Below are 25,068 nucleotides of genomic sequence, written 5' to 3' on the forward strand. Positions count from 1 at the left end.
CCTCAGCAGTTGAGTCCCATAGTGCTCAGAGCCATTTGAACCATTTTTTTTTTTGAAAAGTTCAGGATGATTATAATGAATTTCAGTGAAATTTTAAATATTTTTATTTTACAGAACAAATATGCCAAGAAGCAAAGCTACAGAAGAAACTGATAAACTTACAAGAATTGCTATTGTAACAGCTGATAAGTGCAAGCCTAAACGCTGTCGTCAAGAATGCAAGAAGTCATGTCCTGTTGTGCGAATGGGGAAATTATGTATTGAGGTGACATCCAATGACAAAATTGCATCAATTTCTGAAGAATTATGTATTGGGTGTGGAATCTGTGTAAAGGTATGACGTAAGTAAGGATTAAGAATAATTTGTTACAGTGATTTTATATCTGTAGTTGTGCTTTACCGTAGGGTTGCCATAAGCCATAGGTAACTTTCTGAAAGATAAAATTTTGCTGTTCCTGCTCACTAATCCTGTTTAAATCTACATCAAAAAGTATGTGAAAATTTCTGATCAGTTGGTCATCTGCTGGGTGACCCCTAATTGCCTGATAGTGGAAAATAGTGTATGGTTTAATTTGGTTCAAAAGTGGTATCATCTTCCAAATACCTGCCATTTCCTGTTTTTATTTGAAGAGAAGTATCGTGGAGACACACAAATGCCACCTCAAATAAGTAAATCGCACCACTTTTATAGAAACTGTGATTTTATTTACAACTTCTACTGTCAGAAATCGTGAACAAACATTTCTTCAGAAGTAATTTTCTACCTTGCAGTTTCTGTTGGAGTGGATTTCAGTGATTTTTCTTCCTCATATTTCAGTTTTTTACCCACATCAGCTGTGGGTCAGTCATCCTCTTGCTGTTGTAGCACCAAGTAATGCTTATCCTCTTACCTTTTTTCATGTGTTCAGATTACCTGAATGACCTATGTCAAGTAGTCTTCCATATTCCCCATAAAAATATCTTATTTTGTTTTTTCCATGTCTTAAGTTCTAGCTGAGTTTCTGTAAACCATTCCATTTATCCTATTTGGAATAACTCATCAACTCTGCTATAAGTAGTAGCTGTTTTAGGAATTAGTGCTTTCTATAAGAAAGAACTCTTTGAATACACATTGTGTTGTTTTCCATTGTTGGAATCTTTGACTCCTGGGTTGTAGAATAATATGTTTAAAATAAACCTGTATGAGGGTAATTTGGTTCCAGTTTTGTTTGTAAACCTACCCCACAGGAGAAATGTAAAAATGATTTCTTTGTGTGGTGAGCTACCAGGAGAAGCTGATGTCATTTTATAAGTCTAAGAAGACAGTTACAGAAGACTCTTTGCACCTGCAGCACAAATGGTTTGAAACACTAATTGAAAATTCATTAAGGCATCATATTTGCTTAAAACACAAGGAAATGCAGCATGTTAAATATAGATATTATAAAATAGAGGAAATAAACATAAAACAAATCTAATTACAGCATTTTTTTTCAATATCTATGAAAAATCGTATGGTAAAATTTACATGGAAAAAATTTAGTGCAGGGGCCATCCCTGCTGCCTTAGCCCCCACCCCCACCCCCTGTTACATTGGCTGAGCAACACAAAATCACATACTCCTGGAAACAGATTACATGTAAATTAAATAAGTAATAATAATAATAATAATAATAATAACAGGATACCCCAGTCAGAATTAGAAAACATCAAACAACAAGTACAACAAATACTGGAACAATACAATGTGCAATCGGAAGAAGAAGAAGAAAATACAGTAATGGACTCAAACATCCCAGAGCAAACAAACAAAGAACAACACGCATCAATTAAACAATCAGAGGAAAACGAAATCTTAAGACAGCCACCAGAACAAGCACAAATAGAACACGAAGTGACACACATGTTAGATATAGAAGAAAAATTTCAGCTGACATATATAGAATACAAAGACACAAATACAGGCAGTAGACCATTCTTGCATAGACCACCAAATAACCCACAAGTCGAAACAACAATAACAATTATCCACACAATCATACACAACAAAATAAATGAAAATACAACTATGGAAGAGTTACAACTACTGGTTTATATAGGAGCACTCAGTACACTAAATATACACACTAGGCAGAGATCAGAACCAACCAACACACAGAAGAAACCCACAAAACCAGCATAGCAACACAGGCTACAGATCAGAATAGAAAAACTGAGAAAAAGACATCGAACAGCTAACACAATTTATAAGAAATGAAATATCAGACAAAAATGAAAAAGATTATGTAAAATCTCACAACAAGAAGCGATAGAGCAATTGATGAAAAGAAGCAGAAATTACAAGCATTGGCCAAACGACTTAGAAGATACAAAAAAAGCGAAAATTGAAGGAAACAAAACCAAACATTCAACACAAACCAAAAGAAATTTTACCTGACAATAGATAACACACACATTAAAATAGACAATCCACCAAACATAACAGACTTCGAACACTTCCGGAGCAACATATGGTCACATCCAGTACAACATAACAGATATGCACGGTGGATACAAGCAGAAACAGACACATACAGGATGATACCACAAATGCCTGAAGTGATAATTTTGCAACATGAAGTCACCCGAGCAATTAATTCTACGCACAATTGGAAAGCCCCTGGAAAAGATAAAATAGCAAATTTCTGGCTAAAGAAGTTCACCTCAACACATTCACATCTAACTAAATTATTTAACAATTACATTGCAGACCCATACACATTCCCTGATACACTTACACGTGGAATAACTTATCTGAAACCTAAAGATCAAGCAGACACAGCAAACCCAGCTAAATATCGCCCCATAACATGCCTACCAACAATATACAAAATATTAACTTCAGTCATTACACAGAAATTAATGACACATACAACACAGAACAAGATTATAAATGAAGAACAAAAAGGGTGCTGCAAAGGAGCACGAGGATGTAAAGAGCAACTGATAATAGATGCAGAGGTGACATATCAAGCTCAAACTAAACAAAGGTCGCTACACTATGCATACATTGATTACCAAAAAGCTTTTGATAGTGTACCCCACTCATGGTTACTACAAATATTGGAAATATACAAAGTAGATCCTAAATTGATACAGTTCCTAAACATAGTAATGAAAAATTGGAAAACCACACTTAATATCCAAACAAATTCAAATAATATCACATCACAGCCAATACAGATTAAGCGTGGAATATACCAAGGAGACTCATTAAGTCCTTTCTGGTTCTGCCTTGCTCTGAACCCACTATCCAACATGCTAAATAATACAAATTATGGATACAATATTACTGGAACATACCAACACAAAATCACACATTTGCTATACATGGGTGATCTAAAACTGCTGGCAGCAACAAATCGACAACTCGACCAATTACTAAAGATAACAGAAATATTCAGCAATGATATAAATATGGCTTTTGGAACGGACAAATGTAAGTCATGGGAAAACACACTAAATAAGAAGATTACATATTGGATAACCACAGCAACTCCATAGAAGTGATGGAAAATACTGATGGCTATAAATATCTAGGATACAGACAAAAAATAGGAATAGATAATACAAATATTAAAGAAGAACTAAAAGAAAAATATAGACAAAGACTAACAAAAATACGGAAAACAGAATTGGCAACAAGAAGCAAAACAAAAGCTATAAATACTTATGCTGTACCAATATTGACCTACTCATTCGGAGTAGTGAAATGGAGTAACACAGACCTAGAAGCACTCAATACACTTACATGATCACAATGCCACAAATGTAGAATACATCACATACATTCAGCAACAGAAAGATTCACATTAAGCAGAAAGGAAGGAGGAAGGGGATTTATCAAAAAAAAAAAAAAAAAAAAAAAAAACCTACATTATGGACAGGTAGAGAATTTAAGAAAATTCTTTATAGAACGAGCAGAAACTAGCAAAATACACAAAGCAATCACTCATATAAATACATCGGCTACACCACTCCAATTTCATAACCACTTCTACAACCCTTTAGATCACATAACATAAACAGATACAAAGAAAGCAAATTGGAAAAAGAAAACACTACATGGCAAGCACCCATATCATCCAACACAGCCACACATCGATCAAGACGCATCCAACACATGGCTAAGAAAAGGCAATATATACAGTGAGACGGAAGGATTCATGATTGCAATACAGGATCAAACAATAAACACCAGATATTACAGCAAGCATATTATGAAAGATCCCAATACTACAACAGATAAATGCATACTTTGCAAACAACAAATAGAAACAGTAGATCACAAGCATATGTACAATACTAGCAAATACAGAATACCCCAGAAGACATGACAATGTAGCAAAAATAATACATCAACAACATGCCATACAACATAAACTAATAAAACACGTTCCCACATACAGGTATGCACCACAAAATGTACTGGAGAATGATACTGGAACAGAACCATTATAACAGATAAAACAACATCGCATAACAAACCTGACATCATACTCACCAATAAAAAGAAGAAATTAACACAACTAATCGAAATATCCATACCCAATACAACAAATATACAAAAGAAAACAGGAGAAAAAATTGAAAAATACATCCAACTGGCTGAGGAAGTCAAGGACATGTGGCATCAGGATAAAGTTGACATTATACAAATTATACTATCAACTACAGGAGTCATACCACACAATATCCACCAGTACATCAACGCAATATAGCTACATCCAAACGTATATATACAACTACAGAAATCTGTAATTATTGATACATGTTCAATTACCTGAAAGTTCCTAAATGCAATGTAACATATACCGTACGGTTAAAAGGAAGTCACGCTTGATCAAGGTCCACCTCACTTTCCATTTTTAACCAGACATAACGTCTGAGAAAGGAAAGAAATAATAATAATAATGTGATAAATAAACCTTGAGAAGAAAATTTCAAACTATCATGGTCATTGGGGGTCCTGTAGCAGTTGTTTGGTTCAGCTATATTTTTTCCAGGATTAGTTCTTTGTATATTGAAAAACATTTTCAAATGTAAATGTGTAGAATTCCAAATGAAACTTGGTTTGATTAGGGACTGAACAGAGTATGGTTGTTTACTGAGAAAGTACTTGTTGGAGAGTGGCTGGAGTTGCAATTCCAAAGCAGATGTGCTATATCATCATCATCATCTCTAATATAATGATCCAACTTAAAACACTGTGTAATTATTTAACAATTCTGCAAATAGTGGATTCTACTCTCTTTGTTACAGTCTCTCTGTGACTCAGTAGATTCATATACAAAAGAAATAATATTGAAGATATAATCAGATTTGTCCCCTCAACAATTGCCGCGAAATTTTCTTGTTTTGAAGAAAATGGAGTACCTGCTGTAATGTCAGCATATTCATTGTGCCATAGGGACTGGGTGGGTGACTGTTGCAGAGAAAACACGTAGTGATATGCATTTTCAGCATACTTCAGTATTGTGAAAAAAAACCTTCAGTTTGAGCGGTTCTTGAGAGGACCTGAATATGGATACTTCCATACCTGCCATTCATGACAGGTCTTCACCCCAAAGCTATACTTGTGAGCATAGTTTGAAAGAAACTCTTCAAACCTTCACAAAGTGTTTGAAGAGGCTGCTTCAGAGGTGAAACTCTCCATCGAGCAGTTTGAGAAGACTAATGTACGTTTTGAGAAAATGAATTTAAAAGTCTCCATTGGAGCTTTCCAAATAACTCTTGTACTTCATTTTCTTGTTATCTTTCAGGTAAATCTGGCACATTCATCTATCTGATAATTTAACTATTCACTTCTGTCGTTGTTTACTTGTGCCTGTGGGTTGTTTGTGCTAACACTTTTGTAATTTATGGACAGTACTTGGAGTTGGAGCCAAGCTAACCTAAGTCTGGAAAAAAATATTTGATATTTACCAAGATATTTTGATTTTGTTATCTGAACCTGGTTCCATAATGCAGCTGTGCTGTTTTTCAGTGATTAGTTGCACCACATATGAAATAAGCTCTGCAGTTAGAAAGTTAAGTTTTATAGATAGACTTCAATACTGTTACGAATATTAAGGTGGAGATTGTAAATTTAAGTAGTGTTGCTCTTGCCCATGTATTTTAATTAAATATCTATACTTTACAAACATTATAATGCCCAGCAGTTTTCTTCAATGAGTAGAAGATTGGGACTTGCAGGAGACGACAGACATTACAGACCAGATTTCAAAACTTTGGTTCGTAACAGTCTACTTCTCAAATTAGGAATCTTTAACTTGGTAACTACACTAGCTGTAGTTTCTGAAAGAAAACTACTGCTGGAACAAGGTTGTTTTCCTCAAATCATATGGCATATTGTTTACTGACAAGCAAGTGCTAAAATCTTCCATTGGCAGTGACTTTCTCATAGAGGCTGTGATTAACTATTCTAAACATGTAGTTTGCTAGCCTGTAACAGTGAGCTTCATTTTCTGAAGCCCTTTATGGTATGTTACTGTATGCTTTCCTTAAGGGTTGCTTTACCAGGTGTATTCTTGATAGCAATCAACTCTTTAGTATAATATTTCATTTACAAGGGTAGCAGCAATGTGTGTTCTGTGAATATCAGAATGCCTCATTTTGCAGAACATAGTAAATTTCTCTTTGTGAAGATTACTAACAAAATGATTTTACATAAGTAAAGCATGAATTGCGAAGACAGTGCAGTGGTACTGACTTGGAAGCAGTTACTGTAATACTACAAGGGGTACAACTTTGCTTCCGCTGTTTACCGATAGGTGGCAACAACGGTAAGTAGCGGTCGAAAGAAACAGATTGCACATGTCAGACATTTAGCTTGGACCTCGGTCAACATAACCTCATCTAAACATTAGTCGATTTGTGTCTGTATCATAAAGTTGTTCTTGATTGAAAATGTCAGTTTACGAGCCTAATTCTTGTCATTTGCGGGAGGTGTTACTGTTTTGTTTCAGTATGAAGCAGCTGAGTCTCATCGAATGCTCTCAAGTATGTATGGTGAGGACGCTGTCAGTGAAAGAATGTGTCGAGAGTGCTTTCAACGCTTCAAGAATGGTGATTTTAACGTTGTAGACCGGCATAGTGGTGGAAGAGAGAATGTTTTTGAGGATGCAGAATAGGAGACATTGCTGAGTGAAGACTCACATCAATCTCAAGAAGAATTGGTATGATTAGTGGGAGTGACACAGCAAGCCATTTCAAAATGTCTCAAGGCTAAGCCATTTCAAAGTGTCTCAGGGCTATGGGCATGATTCAGAAAGAAGGAACTTGGGTCACGTGTGAGCTGAAACCAAGAGATGTTGAATGGTGTTTGTGAACAGTTGCTTCAGAGGCAAAAACGGAAGGGATTTCTGCAACACATTGTGACTGGGGATGAAAAATGGGTTCATTACGATAACCCTAAATGCACAAAATGGTGGGGGTGTCCCGGCCATGCTTCCACGTCAACGGCGAAACTGAATATTCACGGCTCCAAGATCATGCTCTGCATTTGGTGGGACCAGCTCGGTGTCGTGTACTATGAGGTGTTAAAACCAAGTGAAACAATCACAGGTGTTCATTATTGAACGCAGTTAATGGATTTGAGCAGAGCATTAAAAGACAAACGACCGCAATACAGCGAGAGGCACAATGAAGTGATTTTGCAGCACGACAATGCTCAACCATGCGTTGCAGAAGAGGTCAAAACCCACTTGGAAAAGTTAAAATGGGAAGTCCTACCCCACCCGCCGTACTCTCCAGACATTGCTCCCTCTATCACCTGCTTAGATCAATGGTGCATGGCCTGGCTAACCAACACTTCCGATCTCATGAAGTAGTCATAAATCGGATCGATTTGTGGATTGCTCCAAAAGATGAACAATTTTTTTTCGACGCGGGATTTGTACACTGCCCGAAAGGTGGGAGAAAGTAGTGGCCAGTGATGGAAAATACTTCAAATGATACATGTGTAACCAATTTGTTTCATTAAAGTCTCAAATGTTGGGAGAAAACGGTAGAAACAAAGTTGTACACCTTGTAGAAGAGTAGTTCTCTTGGTGCAACACCAGTTTGCCCCTCAGACGTGTAAAAGTACTGCAGCTTCACATTGTTAGTGACCAGTTTTCTTGTTAAAAATAAATCAGTAGAATGATAGGACTGCTGACAGTGTGTTAAGAGTTGACTGTTTTCTAGAAGTATTTTTCTTCATTTGAACATGTGGCAAGTGTTGCTGTATTCCACTCATTGCCACATTTAAAATGCGCATATATACCCATAATGTTTGGTGATGTGAAACTGTCAGTTTTCTGAAGAGCATGTAATTTGAGACTCAGTGGGGGAAATGTTGTAAGTGTTCTCATCTAAAGTTTGCTAAGAAAAGTATAATGTTTCCTTTTGTTTGTTTTTTGGTCAAGTATACTTCAATGTTGTTGGCCCATTTAATCTGAGCAGAGAGCTGTATAAAATCAGCAGTAATGAATCAGTTATTCAGATCTGTATATTAGTCATTCTTTATGAAAATAATCTTTTAGAAAAATTGAAAGGAGTTAATGTAATTGAAATTTTAATATTGTACTTTGCAGTTATAACAAAACCTAGATAAATCTGCTAATTACTTGTCAAAAGTAGACTAATATAGACAAGACTGACAGAAACAAAGTAGTGTGTATATTTATGTATTTTGTGCAGTGTATTATTTAAAGTCTGGTGTGGGGTGCCATAAATTAATAAGATCCTAAGGATTTTGATGAACTGTGCCCACAAGCAAGCTTGGATGTGATTGTTTCATTCATTGTATAATGAAAGATTAATTTTTTTAAATTAATTCCAATGCTACATTGGCTTAAGCATGAGCAACTGTATAATTCAGTAATTTTGAACGTATGAACAACTGTAGATAGTGGTAAAGTTTTAATTGTGCCATTGGAATTGTATTACAATCAAATAAAATTTGTTGTTATGATCTAATGTATAAACAAATCTTTCGAATGTTCCATTGAAATTACAGTACGTACGAGTAGACATTAGAGAAGCAGGTAATGGTTTAGAAATGAACACAAGCATTTGAAATTAGTCAGCAATAAAAGTAGTTATATCCAAATGTGATGAAACCCTTAACACATTATAAATTTTTATTTAGTATCTGCAAGTGGATTTTTATTAGACACTGTTGCAATGGATGTTATTTCTGCAGCTACCAATTTACTGGTAATACGAGTCTTTGCCGACAGGTAGTGTTACATATGTTAGAAAGGCGATGTTTTTATTGCAAAGTGAATTTTGTGTTGAAACTTTTCTAGTTAAATGAATGGCTGAATTTGAACATTGTGTGCCGAGCATGTTCAACTTCAGAACCACATCATGCACACCTCTTTTGGATAAATGAATTTCAAATGACATTAACTTATTATGTAAAAATGTTATACTACTTTCACATTCCCAGGAATTTTTTTATAATATGAAACATTGATGTAGAGTGTAGGCACAAAATCTGTTCTTTTTGAAGTCTTGAAACTGTGTGCTGGCAAATAATGTGCAAGAATATGATTAGGAAACTGGATACAAAATGAGTTTCTTACTGTTTGGTGGCCAGGTAAGTAAGAAGTTGACTGAAATAATTTCACAACTTCTGTAATTTATTTGGCATTGCCAGAAAACAAAGTAGTCCAGCAAACAAAATTCATATTACATTGTGTTTTGTGTCAATCAGGAAAGAGTCAGATTGTTATGTCATGGAAGTAAATTGTATTTTTAAGTTGGCACCAGATATGACTGTGTGTTGTATTTTCAAGTATTGAAGTTGTAATTTGCAGTGATCAGTACTGTTACAAAGAGTGTAACTTAAATATTCAATTATTTATATTTTTCAGAAATGTCCATTTGAGGCTATCAACATCATTAATTTGCCAAGTAACTTAGAAAAGGACACAACACATCGTTACTCTCAGAATTCCTTCAAGTTACACAGACTTCCAATTCCTCGTCCAGGAGAAGTTCTTGGATTAGTGGGTACAAATGGAATCGGGAAATCAACAGCATTAAAAATATTGGCTGGAAAACAGAAACCAAACTTGGGACGGTACTCAGTATGTATAATTTTGTAGTTAGTGATATGAATGTTTATAATGAACTAGAATTAGTCATGCTGAACTGAAGAAAGGAACAAAATGAATACTCATTATTCCACATTGTCTTATTTATAGAATTTTATATATTCTGCGATGTTGGTTGTTTTTAAATTGGTTAGTTGCTTCTTGCTTCTTTAATATTGATTTTCTGGAAATAATTTACTTTGCTGTCTGTTTAATGTCTTGACCTGAACAAAGTTCTTACTCCGTCATTGCAGATTATGTGGTAATTCTTTTATACAAGTTCAGTGATGAACTTTTGGCCCCACATTATTCATTGTTGATTACGGATATAATCCTTCCAAAAATGGTGCAGCAGTATTTGGCTTCTAGTTTTGAGTTCAAAAGTCTATATGTAGTTAAAACTAAGAGATTATGGCACAACTTTGCATTAGTTACAACAATGACTTTCGAGCCTCTACTATTTAGATCCGCTTAGTAATGTGATGGTTTAAATCATTTTGCTTCCCACTTGCGTGGCAAGAGCAAAGAAATTAATTTCTCTTGTCCTCTTATGTCAGAGTTCACACATTCACAGTCTTCTGATTATAAAGCTTTGTTTGGTGAAGAGAAATACATGTCTTCCTTGTGTAACTTCTCATATGTAAACATGTTTTATACAGGGTGAGTCACCTAAAACTTCCGTCATAAATATTGGGGAAATGGAAAGTGTTATTGGTGTGCGGTTTTCACAGAATAGGTTGGTAATTGGGCTAGTATTGTTAGACAATAAATAGATTGTAATGATACTTAGAAAGAGTATTTTTGTGTGAAAAGTAGGGCAAATTAGAATTCCAGTGGCATTTGTTGGAGGATTTTAGTGTAATTTGTTCAACAGATATTGAATTTTGAAATGTTTCCACACCAACATTTGCTTGTACCATTCAACATGCATAGTTGCTAGATACGCTTTAAGTTTCTTTACAGAGTCCTTGCGTATTCCTTGAGTACGTCGTGACTTGTTTGTCAGTGTGTGTCAGTCAAAGCAGTAGCTAGTGAGCAGACGATGGGATTTACCAATGCAGATAAAGCCAACATTATCATGGAGTATGGAGAGGGAAGAAGAATGCCATTTGTTCTCGTATCGTGTATGTGGCAAGATATTCCAATAGATGTCAACCATCTCAGCAATTATTAATCAACCTCTTCAACCATGTGGAAGTGGTAGTGTAACACCTAGACACTGTAGCAGGAGAGAACGAGTGGCGACAGAACGGGGGAAAATTAATGGTCTTGCTGCTGTTGCCGCATGTTAGCTCCCATGCAATTGCACAAGGAAGTGGCTTGAGTCGGGCATGTGTCCTACACAGTCTCCATCGACATAGGTCCATCCCATCGCATCTCTCTATCAATAGCTGCATGGAAACAATTAGGAGTACTGTGTCAACTCCTGTACATGGCCATTAAGTCAGGAGGCTCCAGATGTATTGTGCATCTTGTTTAGTGATGAAGCCACAGTTTCCAACCATGGCTAGATAAACTGCTGAAATGTGCACCATTGATCTGTTGACAATCCCCATTTGCTTCATCAAGACATACTGTCATTTGACCATCGGACAGACTCCCGTATGGACAACGTAGTAATAAACATCCCTGGCTGAAGATATGAAAGTAAAAAAATCTCCAGATCTGGATGGAATCCCAGTTCAATTTTTTAAAGAGTACTCTACGGCATTGGCTCCTTACCCAACTTGCATTTATCATGAATCTCTCTTCCAGTGCCAAGTCCCAAGCGACTGGAAAAAAGCACAGGTGTCTCCAGTCTATAAGAAGGGTAAAATAATGTACCCACAAAATTGCAGACCTATATCCCTAACTTCTGTTTGCTGCAGTATCCTTCAACATAGTCTCAGTTCAAATATAATAACTTACTTGAGACTGAGAAGCTTATGTCCACAAATCAGCATGGTTTTAGAGAGCATCACTTGTGTGAAACTCATCTTGCCATTTTCTCATGTGATACATACTGTGAAGAACAACAGGCAGATTCCGTATTTCTAGGCTTCTGAAATGAGCATTTGAGAACTGTGCAGAGAAGGTGAATGGTCAGCTTTGGTTTATTGGGAGAATTTTAGGAAAGAGTGATTCACCTGTAAAGGAGACAACATATAGGGCACTGGTGCGACCCATTCTTGAGTACTGCTCAAGTGTTTGGAATCCATACCGGATCATATTGAAGGACGACATCAAAGCAATTCAGAGGTGAGCTGTTAAGATTTGTTAGTGGTAGATTCGAACAAAACTAAAGTGTTACGGAGATGCTTTGGGAACTCAAATGGGAATCCCTGGAGGAAGGCGACGTTCTTTTAGAGAAACACAATAGAGAAAATTTAGAGAACTGGCATTTGAAGCTGACTGCCGAACGATTCTACTGCTGCCAAGATACATTGCGTGTGAGGACCACGAAGATGAGATATGAGAAATTAGGGCTCATGTGGAGACACATAGATAGTAGTTTCTTCCTCGCTCTATTAGCAAGAGGAACATAAAAGGAAATGAGTAGTGGTGGTACAGTGTAACCTCTGCCATGCACCTTACTGTGGCTTGCGGTGTATTGATGTAGATATAGAGTTGGAATGTCAGTGTCCATGGAGTGTAAACATGTGGTGGGGGATAGTGAACCACCAGCTCGAAGGCTCGTTTTTCATGTCCGAATGTGCCCAAGTATCGCAGCCTGCTAACAGACCATCTTCCACGGATGCTAAACGATGTTCCTCTGCAGACTAAGAGGCTGTCCAGATCATAGTGCACAAGTACTACAGCATGTCTTCACGAATTGTTGTCCAATCGTGGGATTGGACACTGGACTGGACGCTGGACTTGCACCTTGGCTGGCCCATTCCCTGGATTTGATGCCTGTAGGCTTTTTTTTCTGTGGGGAAAGCTGAAAGATGCTGTCTACAAGAACATACCAAATACACCTGATAATGTGCGATGATGTATTACCGCAGACTGCTCAGACATCTCTGCTGAAATGCTAGCACATGTGCAGCAGTCGTTCCATACCAGACTGGAAGCATGTATTTCCTCCACTGGTTGTCATTTTGAACAAAACCTCTGATGGTCAATTGTCTCGTTACTGGTTAGAATCACATAACTAGTGTATGCAATTGTGTTGCTATCTAGTGTGTGCTACCATAGGTATTGTAATAGTGTTGGTGTGGGGACTTGTCAAAATACAATATCTTGTAAACGACTCACATTGGAATCCTGCAACAAACACAAGTGACATTCCAATCGACCCGACTTTTAGTTTATGTCAATAGGCATTGTTCCATTTAAAAAGTGCGTTTGCACAAAAAATGTGCTTTCTCTAATCATTATTACAATCTGTTGACTGGCTAACAATACAAGCCCCTGCTACCGATTCAGTCTGTGAAAATCCCAAGTCAATAGCACTTTCCATTTCTGGAATATTTGCAGTGCAAGTTTTAGGTTATTCATCCTGTATATTTGCATATGAATACTGTGCATTATTTGTTAGTTTATTTATTTGTCTCCTCATGGTTTGGTATGAGACTTTCTTGCGTGTGCTGTTTCAGTAACTTCTGTGTCGGTATCTTAAGGCCAGACACAGGGCAAAAGGCATATATATCCAAAAATATTACAGTTAAAATAGTAAAACTTGAGGCTGTTATGTACAACAATACTTTATATTCTGTTCAAATTTTGTTTGAAAGCCTGCACAGACATAAATTTTATAAGGATTTAAATTTTTAATTACCATTGTTTCTATAACTTATCTATTCTTGTAAACTATTCAAGCAATAAATGGGAATTTCACAGTTTACATCTGCATAAGAGGCTAATAAAATGTGTGGAACAGATTTGTGTTTGTCACAGTAGCTTTGAAATTAATTTTTCAGTTTTGTGTTATCCAGGACTGCTCTATTTTTGTCAAAGTGTAAAGGAAAATTTTTCTCAGAGAAAAGATAATGGAAAAGTGCTGCACAGGATTATTTAGGGAGCAACTCTGAAGAACTGTGCCAAATTTCAGGATGTTAGCTTTTACAGTTCCTGAGAAAAGTTACATTATAGCTCAAAAAGTCCCTTTTGCAGCAATTTGCATTTGATGTTTTTATTTAAATTTTTGACAATATTGCTATACCTCTCATGACTAACGTTGTTCATATCCATGATCTTTATTCTCTTTCTCACCTTCCTGGAGTAATCTCTTCCCCTGCCTCTTTTGCACAGTCAAATTTTGCATTTTTTCTTCTGCCGCCTGAGCTTTGTCCAGTTGCCCTTCATTGATGCTTCTGAGTATCTTCAGTGTGAACACACCTGGATGGAAGCTTAGTCGCTGCAGACACTTAGTCATACCTACATTTCCACTATTGAACACTGGACAGGCATCACGTGCAGCTATCTTCACAACAATTGAGGACATCATCATACAGTCTAAGACCCTTTGACCCACAATTACCACATGCACATGGAAACATTAATCATATGGGCAAGTATTTCTAGGTCAGTTAACCTAAATCAGCTGGAAAACTCGTCTTTGACACTGTACACATAATCATTAATTCCTTCACTAATTTTCTTCTTTGATGAACTTGGTGACTTTGTCAAAAATTGTTCTTCACACTTAGGAGCAACATCTGCAACACAGTTATTTATTTTTCCTGTACCTTTTACACATGACATTTGACATTTCCACCCTTTTTTGTTTATGCATCCACTGTGCCGAACCATTTCGAACAAAGCGGGTTGATATGTATGTGAAACTAAAAACTGAAATGAGATTGCAGCACTTAATGTTCAGTGTGTGAACGAAAATTAATGCACAAAAAATTTATAATGTAGAAAAGATGTGGATCACGGCATAAAGAGGGGGCGTGGCAGGTGTAAATGCCCAAACTACCTTTTTTAAAATATATTTCTAGCCAGAATTCGATTATGAATGTAACTGTTGTAAGGTAGGTGATTGATGAGCATGTGTACAGTGTAAAGTGAGAGCATTAAGAAATGGACAGTAAAAGATGGAACCTGATTATGCTACTACACAGCCTCCACTCATGAATAGCACATTTACTGACCTTAATGTCTGCACCATCAACACCACACTCACTGTGGAGAGATTTGGATTTTAATCAAAGTCATAGGTACAAGGTCCAGTGCTTAATGATGTAAAATCGCCACCTTTTCTTATCACACCAACAAAATACTAGTGATGAAAATATCTACCACCTGTGACATTCAGACCAGCCACCCCCTCAATGTCGACCACAGTTTCACTAGCGTGTGCTAGTGTCCTCAGCTGAGGTGATTAGTGTCATTAATAGTGAAATGTGTTGTAGTTCAAAATTAGTGCAACCTAGAAGTTTTTTTTTCCAGTTTCTTCCAGTTGTTTGCAGAATACCTCACTTGCCAATACAGTAAACCTTTACCAGATTGTAAATGAAAGATAATAGACATTTTTATCTATTTAAGGACTTTTGAGCATCAGCACTACTGACTCAAAGTTGTTGTAACAGAGTTACTATTTCACTTGGTCACCTCTCCTATCCCCGCTACTTTGTTCTTTGGTTGATTGAATGGTAATTTCTTTTTTGCTCTGGAATTTAGATGGTCGAATCAAAAGTGTTTGTTGTACACGATGAATATTTTTCAGGATCCACCTGACTGGACTGAGATACTGAATCATTTTAGAGGTTCAGAATTACAGAATTACTTCACAAAAATTCTAGAAGATCATTTGAAGGCACTTATTAAACCTCAGTATGTTGATCAGATACCAAAAGCAGTTAAAGGCACAGTAGATGAACTACTAAATAAAAAAGATGATCGAGGAAACCAGGCAGAGATATGCAACCTCTTAGGTAAGGTTATTCCCATTAAAAATCTTTGTTTCAGGATGACTCCTGTCCTGCTTTATGTAGGTGCTTGTCCAAGCGTCAGCAGTTATCGGTGTGCCTCTTCATGATTTGTGGTGGTGTTTCTACTAACGTGTTCACTTTCCATTCAGCTTAATGACAGTAGTTAACTGAAATCCAGAAAGACTAAAAACATCATATCTCAAAAGTGCCATTTGATGAAATCAAGTATGCAGAAATTTAACAAGATTTCAAGGGAAAAAAAAATGCATGGAACTTTTGCAGAACATGTAATGAGGCTGTCAAATTACAAGGGTTCCAATCTGTTTTAATGTCCAATAGAACATTCTACATTCATAGTGAAGGGCACTGTAAATAACTTCTAAGACCAATTAAACTATGAGTCGCAAAAAAAACCTACTCATATATTTGCATAATCTGAATCGAACTGCGATTCAGAATCCCCCGCACTAGAAGAAGTTGAGGAAATAGTAGTTGAAGCAAAAATAGCAAGACCTGTGGGGAGATAATACCACCACCAAAATGTGGAAAATAAGTGGCTCAATTATTTCTCAGATTCCTACAGATATTTTTATGTGGAAAAAAATTGCTTGTTATTGGCAGTGTGCCCTAATCTGCTGTTCACATAAGAAATGGTGTAAGACATCGATTACATAGGAATATCTGCTACCAGTTGCTTAAAAAATTGTTAAGTCTTACTTGAAGTGTAATCAACTGCCAAATTATTGTGAATATCCGACAGTATTTAAAAAAGGCAGTAAAAGTAATTAAGATCTTTAGGAAAAGAACTAGTTGGCAGACTGTGTGAAAATGACAAATTCATGTACAGTGTTCGCTCTTCTGGAATTACTTAATTAATAGTAAAGAGATGATTTGCTCCCTATAAAAGCTACATGAAATTGCAGTCTGAACTAGACTCCAAATTTCAAATGTAAAAACTGTAGAAGGAACTCCTCAGTATGTTGATGGACAATCTCTAGTCCTCAGCTCGTTGTCTCGTGGCTAGCGCTGTCGCCTCTGGGTACTGAGTTCGACTAGGTGTTTGTGTTGTCCTAATCATTTCATCATCATTAGGGAAAGTGGCAAAATTGGGCAGTGAAAAAATTGGGACGTTGCACGGGCACTGATAACCACATGGTTGAGTGCCTCACAAATATCATCATCAGGTACCTAATTTCTAGGGATCGGAAAATGTGGCATCTACTTTTGGCAAAATTTGTGTCTATTTTTGTCAAAATTTACATCTATTTTCTTTGTTTGTAAATGATTAGACGCACAAATTTAAAATGTTGTCACACTACATGAATGAAGACACAAATTATCAGTTCTTTAAAACTGACTGTTAAAAAAAGTGCTGACTGGGAACCTTTTGATGGAATGTTTGCTTTTGCAATAACTTCAACACCTTTCCCTCTGGAAATGGCCTTTTTTTCCATCATTTTTCTGTATTTAAATGTTCAAAAATGATCGTTCTGGTGAAAAGCAGCAGTATTTTCCTGTCAGGTAAGTGAATCTGTCTCCGATATAAGGTGTTTCTGTGCATTATTTGTCTCTTCCCACCCAATTTGAAGATTAAAAATATCTGCAGACTACTAATTTCAACCTTTTGTGGGCATTCATAGCCCTACAACCCATGATTGTCACTACAGGTAGAACTGACAAGGCACACTGTGTAGAAATAGAACCAAATGTACAGCAATTCAGTTTTAACATTAGGGGAAGAATTTCAGCAATGTTGAAAAACATTACAGATTTTGTTTTCCAGTCACTATAGCACAGAGGGTGGGTGTTGTGTCCATGAGCGTAAATAGACTAGAATTTTGACCGCCTCGGGGGAGGAACAGGGGAAGAAACCCTGCATCCATTTTGCTGTGCGGCAGCCTACAGCAGAATTGACACATTATCACAGGGATCGCCGATCACTTCTGGTATTGTAAGGGTAATAATTGAAATCCGTGATTGAGCAGGATTAATTGCTTCACTTATTTCAAAAGAAGAAGAAGAAGAAGGGGGGGGGGAAGAACAACACAAAGTATTTGTGGACAGCTAACGTGCAGTTGCTTGTTAGCAGAGTATTGTTAACAATGTATTTCAGGCCCAACCTCCATCAGTATTCGATGAAACTACACTTCAAAACATCAGCCACCTAATTTGTCATGTTAAAACTGCCTACATTATACTGTCTTTTGAGCTTTACCTAACAAACATAAATAACACGTTTCTTTCTCATAAAATGCTAGGTCCCATGGCTGAGTACTACATTCCATTATGGGACTTGCATCTTAAACAGACCATTCAACTGTCCACAATTGGCATGGCACATTGAGGATGTTGTGTTCATTTATTTTATTTTGCAAGTAGGTTCTTGTGCACATTCTTTCCAAATTGGGTTTCGCCCTGTAACTGCTTACATTTTCAATATTGTACGTGAAAGATAAAGCTGTTTCAAACTATCTCTGATAAATAATCCTTACGGATACAGTTTGCTATGAAACAGCGTCTATTAAGCAATTTCGAATTTTGAGGCAGAATTTGCATCTAAATATTTTGCATTTATTGCAAAATGTGAATTTTTCTGTTCCCTACTAATTTCAGATACCTAGAGAGAATCATTTGACCTTCAGGATTAAATAGTGAAGCAAAGAAAGTGAATCTCTTAAAAAAAAAGTAAAATAATTAGAAATAAAGTTTTATGCATTGGAAACCATGATAATTGAATTACTAATTCAGGACCTAGAAAAGAAGAAAAGGAAAAATTCTAAAGAAAATTTTGATCCAGTCTGCTTGGATGAAATTGTAACAGAAATCCTTGGAATTATAATATCACAATTCTGAGAAATGGCGCTACCAGGAAGAGATTATTAAAATTTCTCATTCTCAGCATCATCAGAAGAGAAATTAGACATCTTAAAAAAAAAACTGTCGGCTTCTACAATCAGTTTTGCATTCCATTTCAATGGGAGGAGATGATAGAAGCTGTAAAGAAAATGAAACTTAGAAAAGCAGCAGGCATTTATGGTATTTACTGCATTTATGCTATTTACCCTGAGTTTCTGTTGCATTGTGGCACTGCTACGCCTTCTTTTCAAATATCTTAGTTAGGTCATCTGCTACCTCTCTTCAACAAAACTGAGATAATAGCCATACTAAAGCCAAATGAAGATCCCTCAAGATTGAAAACAACCACCCCTTTGCTCTCCTTAGTGTCATGTTCAAGCTCCTGGAGAGGCTCATTTGTAACAGAATGCTCAGCTATCAACAAACATGTCCCCAAAGAGCATGCGGGGTTTCGACCATAAAGAGCTTTGAGTAGCGGAAGATAAACACTGGGGTCTTCTTAGATCTTACTGCAGCCTACAATACCACCTGGCTTGACAGTTTTGCTGAAATTCATCAGTGTCATTCTGTGTTCGAAACTAACCCCTCAACAACATGCCGAAAAATAATTTGCAGGAATTCTCTGAGAACTCTAAAAACAGAGTTTACAAAATAAATGATGGTATCCCACAAGGTTCCATTTTTTTCCCTTTTCTTTTTAATTTGTATACATACAACCTTCCAGAAACAGCCCAGGATTTTTATTTACGTTGATGATATTGCCCTGATCTCTGTGGATCAAAGTTTTAGCGAAGCTGAAGCAATTCCAGCATCAGACTAGAAGACAATGGATAAATTCTTAAACATAATTCTCTCCTCTGAATCCTCAAAAGACCTTTGTATCAACTTTCCACCTTAGGAGTAAACAAGCAAACTATGAAACTAACACAATTTAGAGTCTAAACTAAATTAACAGGATGCAGCTACGATGGTTCTCAGACCATCAGCTAAAGCTAGCTCTCTCTCTCTCTCTCTCTCTCTCTCTCTCTCTCTCTCTACACACACACACACACACACACACACCACACACACACACACACACACACACACACACACACACACTGGCTACTGGGTGTTAGTAACATTTCACCACCATCCAAAAGAATGTCGACAATGACTGAATGTTGTACATACATTAATACTTCTTCCATAGATCATGAATATGACATTTTGTAATGATGTGGAACATGTCACTTTAACATAAGTTTTATTTACATTATTATTATTATTATTGTTATTATTTTGTAGTTACTGCTTCATATATAAAAATTCATGTATTGAGTAGGAGTATTTGTCATTCAGAAATTCTTTTAAATTGGTTTTTTTTTATGTTGATTGGTTATCTGTCAGACTTTTCATGCTGTTTGGCAGATAACCAAATATTTTTGTGGCAGCATAATTCACCCCTTTCTGTGCCAAAGTCAGATTTAACCCAGAATAGTGGATATCATCCTTTCTTCTGGTGTTGTAGCTATGCACCTCGCTGTTATTTCTGAATTGGAATGGGTTATTAATAACAAATTTGATAAGTGAATATATGTATTGTGAAGGTACCATGTAATATCCCGAGTTCCTTAAATAAATGTCTGCAAGGTGATCTTGGGTGGGCTCCAGCCATTATTCTGATTATACGCTTTTGTGCGATGAATACTTTTTCTCTCAGTGACGAATTACTGCAAAATATGATGCCATATGAAAGCAGTGAATTAAAATAGGCATAGTAGGCTAATTTACTGATATGTTTAGCACCAAAATTTGCAACAACCCTAATAGCGTAAGTAGCTGAACATAACTGTTTCAGCAGATTACCAATGTGTTTCTTCCAATTCAATTTCTCATCATTGCGCACACCCAGAAATTTTGAATATTCAGCCTTAGCAACAGACTTCCGTTCAAAGTCTATATTTTTCAATGGTGTTATGCCATTTACTGTACAGAATTGTATATACTGTGTTTTCTCAAAATTTAGTGAGAGTCCATTTGCAAAGAACCACTTAATAATTTTATGAAAGACATTATTTACAATTTCCTCAACTGATTCTTGTTTGTTGGGCTATGATTACTATATTTATGTCATCAGCAAAAAGAACTAGCGTTGCATCTTCATTACTGTAGAGTGGCAAGTCATTAATATATATATTAAGAACAGTAAGGGACCCAAGACTGAACCCTGTGGGACACCATTCTTCATACCTCCTCAATTAGAGGATTCTGCTGATTTTTTGCAGACTATCTACACTGTTAATTTCAACCATCTGCATATTTCCAGGTAAATATGAATTAAACCTATTGTGCACTGTCTGACTCATACCACAATACTTAACGCTTACCTACAATAATTTCATGATTCACACAGTCAAATGCCTTTGATAGATCACAAAATTTCTCAATAGGTTATATTCGGTTATTAAATGCATTTAATATTTGATCAGTGAAAGCATACATAGCATTTTCTGTTGAAAAGCCTTTCTGAAAACCAAATTTTCATTTTGTTGGTACTTCAATTTTACAAATATGTGATGCTACTCTTGAATACATTACTTTTTCAAGAATTTTGAATAAAGCTGTCAGTAGTGAGATAGGGTGGTAGTTTCTAGCATCAAACCTATCCCCTTTTTTATCCAGTGGTTAGGGTGGTAGTTTCTAGCATCAAACCTATCCCCTTTTTCATGCAGTGGTTTAACAATAGCATATTTCAGTCTATCCGGAAAAATGACCTGTTACAGTGAGTTACTACATATGTGGTTGAGGATCCTACTTACCTGTTGGGAACAAGCATTTAATACTCTGTTAAAAAGTCATCAATTCCATGTGAGCTTTTACTTTTGAGTGACTTCATTGTTTGCCTTATTTCAGTAGGAGAGGTGGATTGAATTTCAGTGTTACCAAATTGCATAGGTATTGCCTCTTCCATATACTGCCTTGCACTTTCTAATGAATAGCTGGATCCTATTTACCCTACAACACTTAAAAAAAGATTATTAAAATGTTTTCTGCTTCTAACTTCTTGTTAACAAACTTTCCATTGAGTTTCATAGAAATACAGTCTTCCTGTGCTCTTGGTTGCCCTGTTTCCCTTTAAACAATATTCCAAATTGTCTTAATTTTATTATCAGATGTGCTAATCTCGGACATAATGCTCATACTTCTTGAGTTTTTAATAACTTTTCTTAATACAGTGCAGTAGTTTTTATGATGTTTCACTGTTTCTGAATCATTACTCCTACCTATACGATAAATTTCCCTTTTCTGTTTACAAGTTATTTTTATCCCTTTAAGAAGCCATGGCTTTCTAGATGGTTTCTTAGAATATTATTTCACTGTTTTCTTAGGGAAACTGTTTTCAAATATACTCACAAAGGTTTCGTGAAATAGGCTATATCTTAAATTAGCATCGGGTTCGCTGTACAATTCATCCCAGTCTGACAACAATAGAAAACAACCCAGAATTACCAGTTTATTCAGAAATTTTATCACAGTACCCTAGCAACTTAGGTCTAGAAAACCATCATGGTGCACAGCAATTATAGTGATTTCTAGGGAAGCAGTGAGTGGTTGCATAACTGCAGGGCAGTAATTTCAAGATGCAAGGAACCTGAAACAGTCAGAGGCAGGAGCAATCTTCCAGGAAGCATGAACAAGTAATCAAAACTTTCCGAGAATGACCAGTAAGTTTTTCGTCTACCTTGACAGCACTGGTGTATATTGAATCGGATTACAACTGGGGGGTGTATCTGGAGCATTGGCTTTACCAATGAGGATGGAAGTCCTCCCCTGAATGTGATTTGCAGTGAAGAGTAGCAAACAGTACATCCCATAACATTTGAATGTTACCTGACAGCATTCAAAGGGACAGTGGCAGACCTTCACAATTTGTCTGCAGAAGCTTCTTGTTTGATTTAAAACCTGGACTCAGAGCTATGAACCAGTTATGAACTTGGTATTGTGTATATCTGTGTAGAGATGTACATATTTATTGTAATTAGTTGTTCAGTGGTTCTCCTGTAATCATGTGATAAATTCTCAGAATGAATGAGGACAGGTTAACTAATAGAATTTTCATTCTTGTAATTTCAACTAAAATTAAGAATACTTGACTGCTGGAAACTGAAAGATATCTGTAGCAAATAGACATGACAAGTGGTATGATGCAGGATAGAGCTGCTCTCAGAACAGTCGTCAAGAACAATCAGTTAGCAAGCATGAGAACCTTCAGGGACGAGATATTTTGGGAGAAGAACAACAACTGGATATAAAAAAATTAGTGAACACATTCAGCTTCTACGAAACATCTTCCATGAATACTGTTGGTAGATACATGGAAGCTGTATTGTTAAAAAATCAAGCACTGTAACCTGTAGTGTATCTGTAGTACATGTTTAACTTTAACACCAGCACTCTAGGTGACTTAGTTGTTCGGTCAGGACATTGTAAATAAATATTCTCTCAGCTCTATGGGCCAAGCAAATTTTAAAAAACTGAATTGGTAATTACATATTATTGCTAACAAGGAGAGAGCAGATCCAGTGACCCAGTTTGACTCGACTTTGGTATGTTAGTCAGTGGAATATTAATGAGTAACTCCTGTGAGAGGGTTTAGTTCACTATGCTTCCATTTATAAAAAAAGGGGGTGGGGGGGGAGAGAGAGAGGGGGGGGGAGAGAGAGAGAGAGAGAGAGAGAGAGAGAGAGAGAGAGAGAGAGAGAGAGAGAGAGAGAGATCAAAGGTGATAATGCAGATCCATTTTGGGCCCTACAATAAATTAATTGTATTTTGCATATCAAGCTGTAGGGGTTCAGACACAGGTACCTACACTTCTCAGGATGTAACAGAGTAGGGATGTGATGAGAAGAATCTGTTCATTCCCACAAGTGTCAAACATTATTCACAACAAAACGTTTATTACTCAGACATACAAGGTTGTCTTCCCCAGGCACTGGCTGCTCCGTCGGATCAACAGAGTGTGGACTCAAGTCAGCAGAAGCAAACAACAGTTCTGCTATGTCGCTGAAGGCGTATGTGGCAGCCATCACATCTCGGTTCAATTGAAGGCCACAGCCTCTGTGGGCTTAACTCTGAAGTGTTCTTGTTGAACACTTGTGCCCAGGAGACTCGCTCTGCAGCCCGTCCTTGTGTACATGTTGTTGTATAAAGTCCGACCTGTGGCCTCCAGTTAGGAAATGGAGGCTAGTGACATCAGTGTCGTCTGCAGGAATGGGCGGAACAGCAGCAGTGACTCCCCCTCATCGTGATGGATGGCGTACAGCATCCTGAACCTGCTGGTCAAGCTTCCAGTAAGCCAGCAGACTGGAGGCGGAAATACAATCAATCAGTGAATGACTGACTGAAGCGCTGAATCTTGCAGTGGTAGTCTCTCCAGCGAGACTTGAGACTCTGTAGATTATTAGGCATGCAGAAGGTCGACTGACATAGCCCTCACTGTACCATGGGGCTGCTCTGCAACTGAGAGTGAGATTACGAATGGTATAGTATTTATGCTGGTGCTTTCCTGTGCACTCTGCTGTGATGGTGTGAGGTTGGAGGGTTTAACAGTGACATTGTGCATACTAGTTTTCTAATGTGGTCAGCTCTTCTAGCGGCTTCAGACTTTAGTAGCTTCATATTTCAGATGCACTTTTCTGCTGAATCAGTGGTTGAATAATTATTGTTGGGTTATAACTTGGCTTTCTTGTCACATTCTGCTCTTTCACCAGTGTGCTGATATCAGTACTGCCATGATGTCACTGTGCTTCACTTGCGGACTGAGGCGTTCGGCTCGTCCCACATGTCGCAATTGCTTCAGTGTTTGCCTCTGCCTGCTCAGCATTGCCTTCTAGTTGGCAGTGAGCCACTCATTGACACCGGTTGTTTTACTTCTGGTGTCACCAGTGAAGAACTTAATCAATTTTTAGTGTTAGTGTGCGATACTATTCCAGGGTTCAACAAAGCCTACAATCTAATAGTTTCTGACAAACTGAGGAATTATTGGCTTCACTCCAGTGCAGATATTCATGAGGGGGATTTATGGTGACACTGCGACCAGTGGTCCAATGTTACAAAAAGCCTACATTCAGATAACAATCTGTGTACGTGATTTTGATAGCACTTTGTGAAAATGATACTGATCAGCACGAGCACGTGCGCGCGCGCGCACACACACACACACACACACACACACACACACACACACACACTCCGTTCTTTAATTCAAA

At 37.0% G+C, this 25,068-nt stretch overlaps 1 protein-coding gene across 1 annotated transcript in view; it reads left to right on the forward strand.

The window, feature by feature from the left end:
- LOC126248854 (protein Pixie) overlaps positions 1 to 25,068 on the forward strand; it is a 63,014-nt gene that overhangs the window by 7,840 nt on the left and 30,106 nt on the right. Inside the window, exons 2-4 of the mRNA XM_049950285.1 lie at positions 115 to 334; positions 9,882 to 10,097; positions 15,757 to 15,964. Coding sequence (XP_049806242.1) covers positions 122 to 334; positions 9,882 to 10,097; positions 15,757 to 15,964 — 637 coding nt within the window. The 5' untranslated portion in view covers positions 115 to 121. The remainder of the gene's footprint in view (positions 1 to 114; positions 335 to 9,881; positions 10,098 to 15,756; positions 15,965 to 25,068) is intronic.

Source organism: Schistocerca nitens, chromosome 3 (genome assembly GCF_023898315.1).
Source record: "Schistocerca nitens isolate TAMUIC-IGC-003100 chromosome 3, iqSchNite1.1, whole genome shotgun sequence".
Classification (NCBI taxonomy): Eukaryota; Metazoa; Arthropoda; class Insecta; order Orthoptera; family Acrididae; genus Schistocerca; species Schistocerca nitens.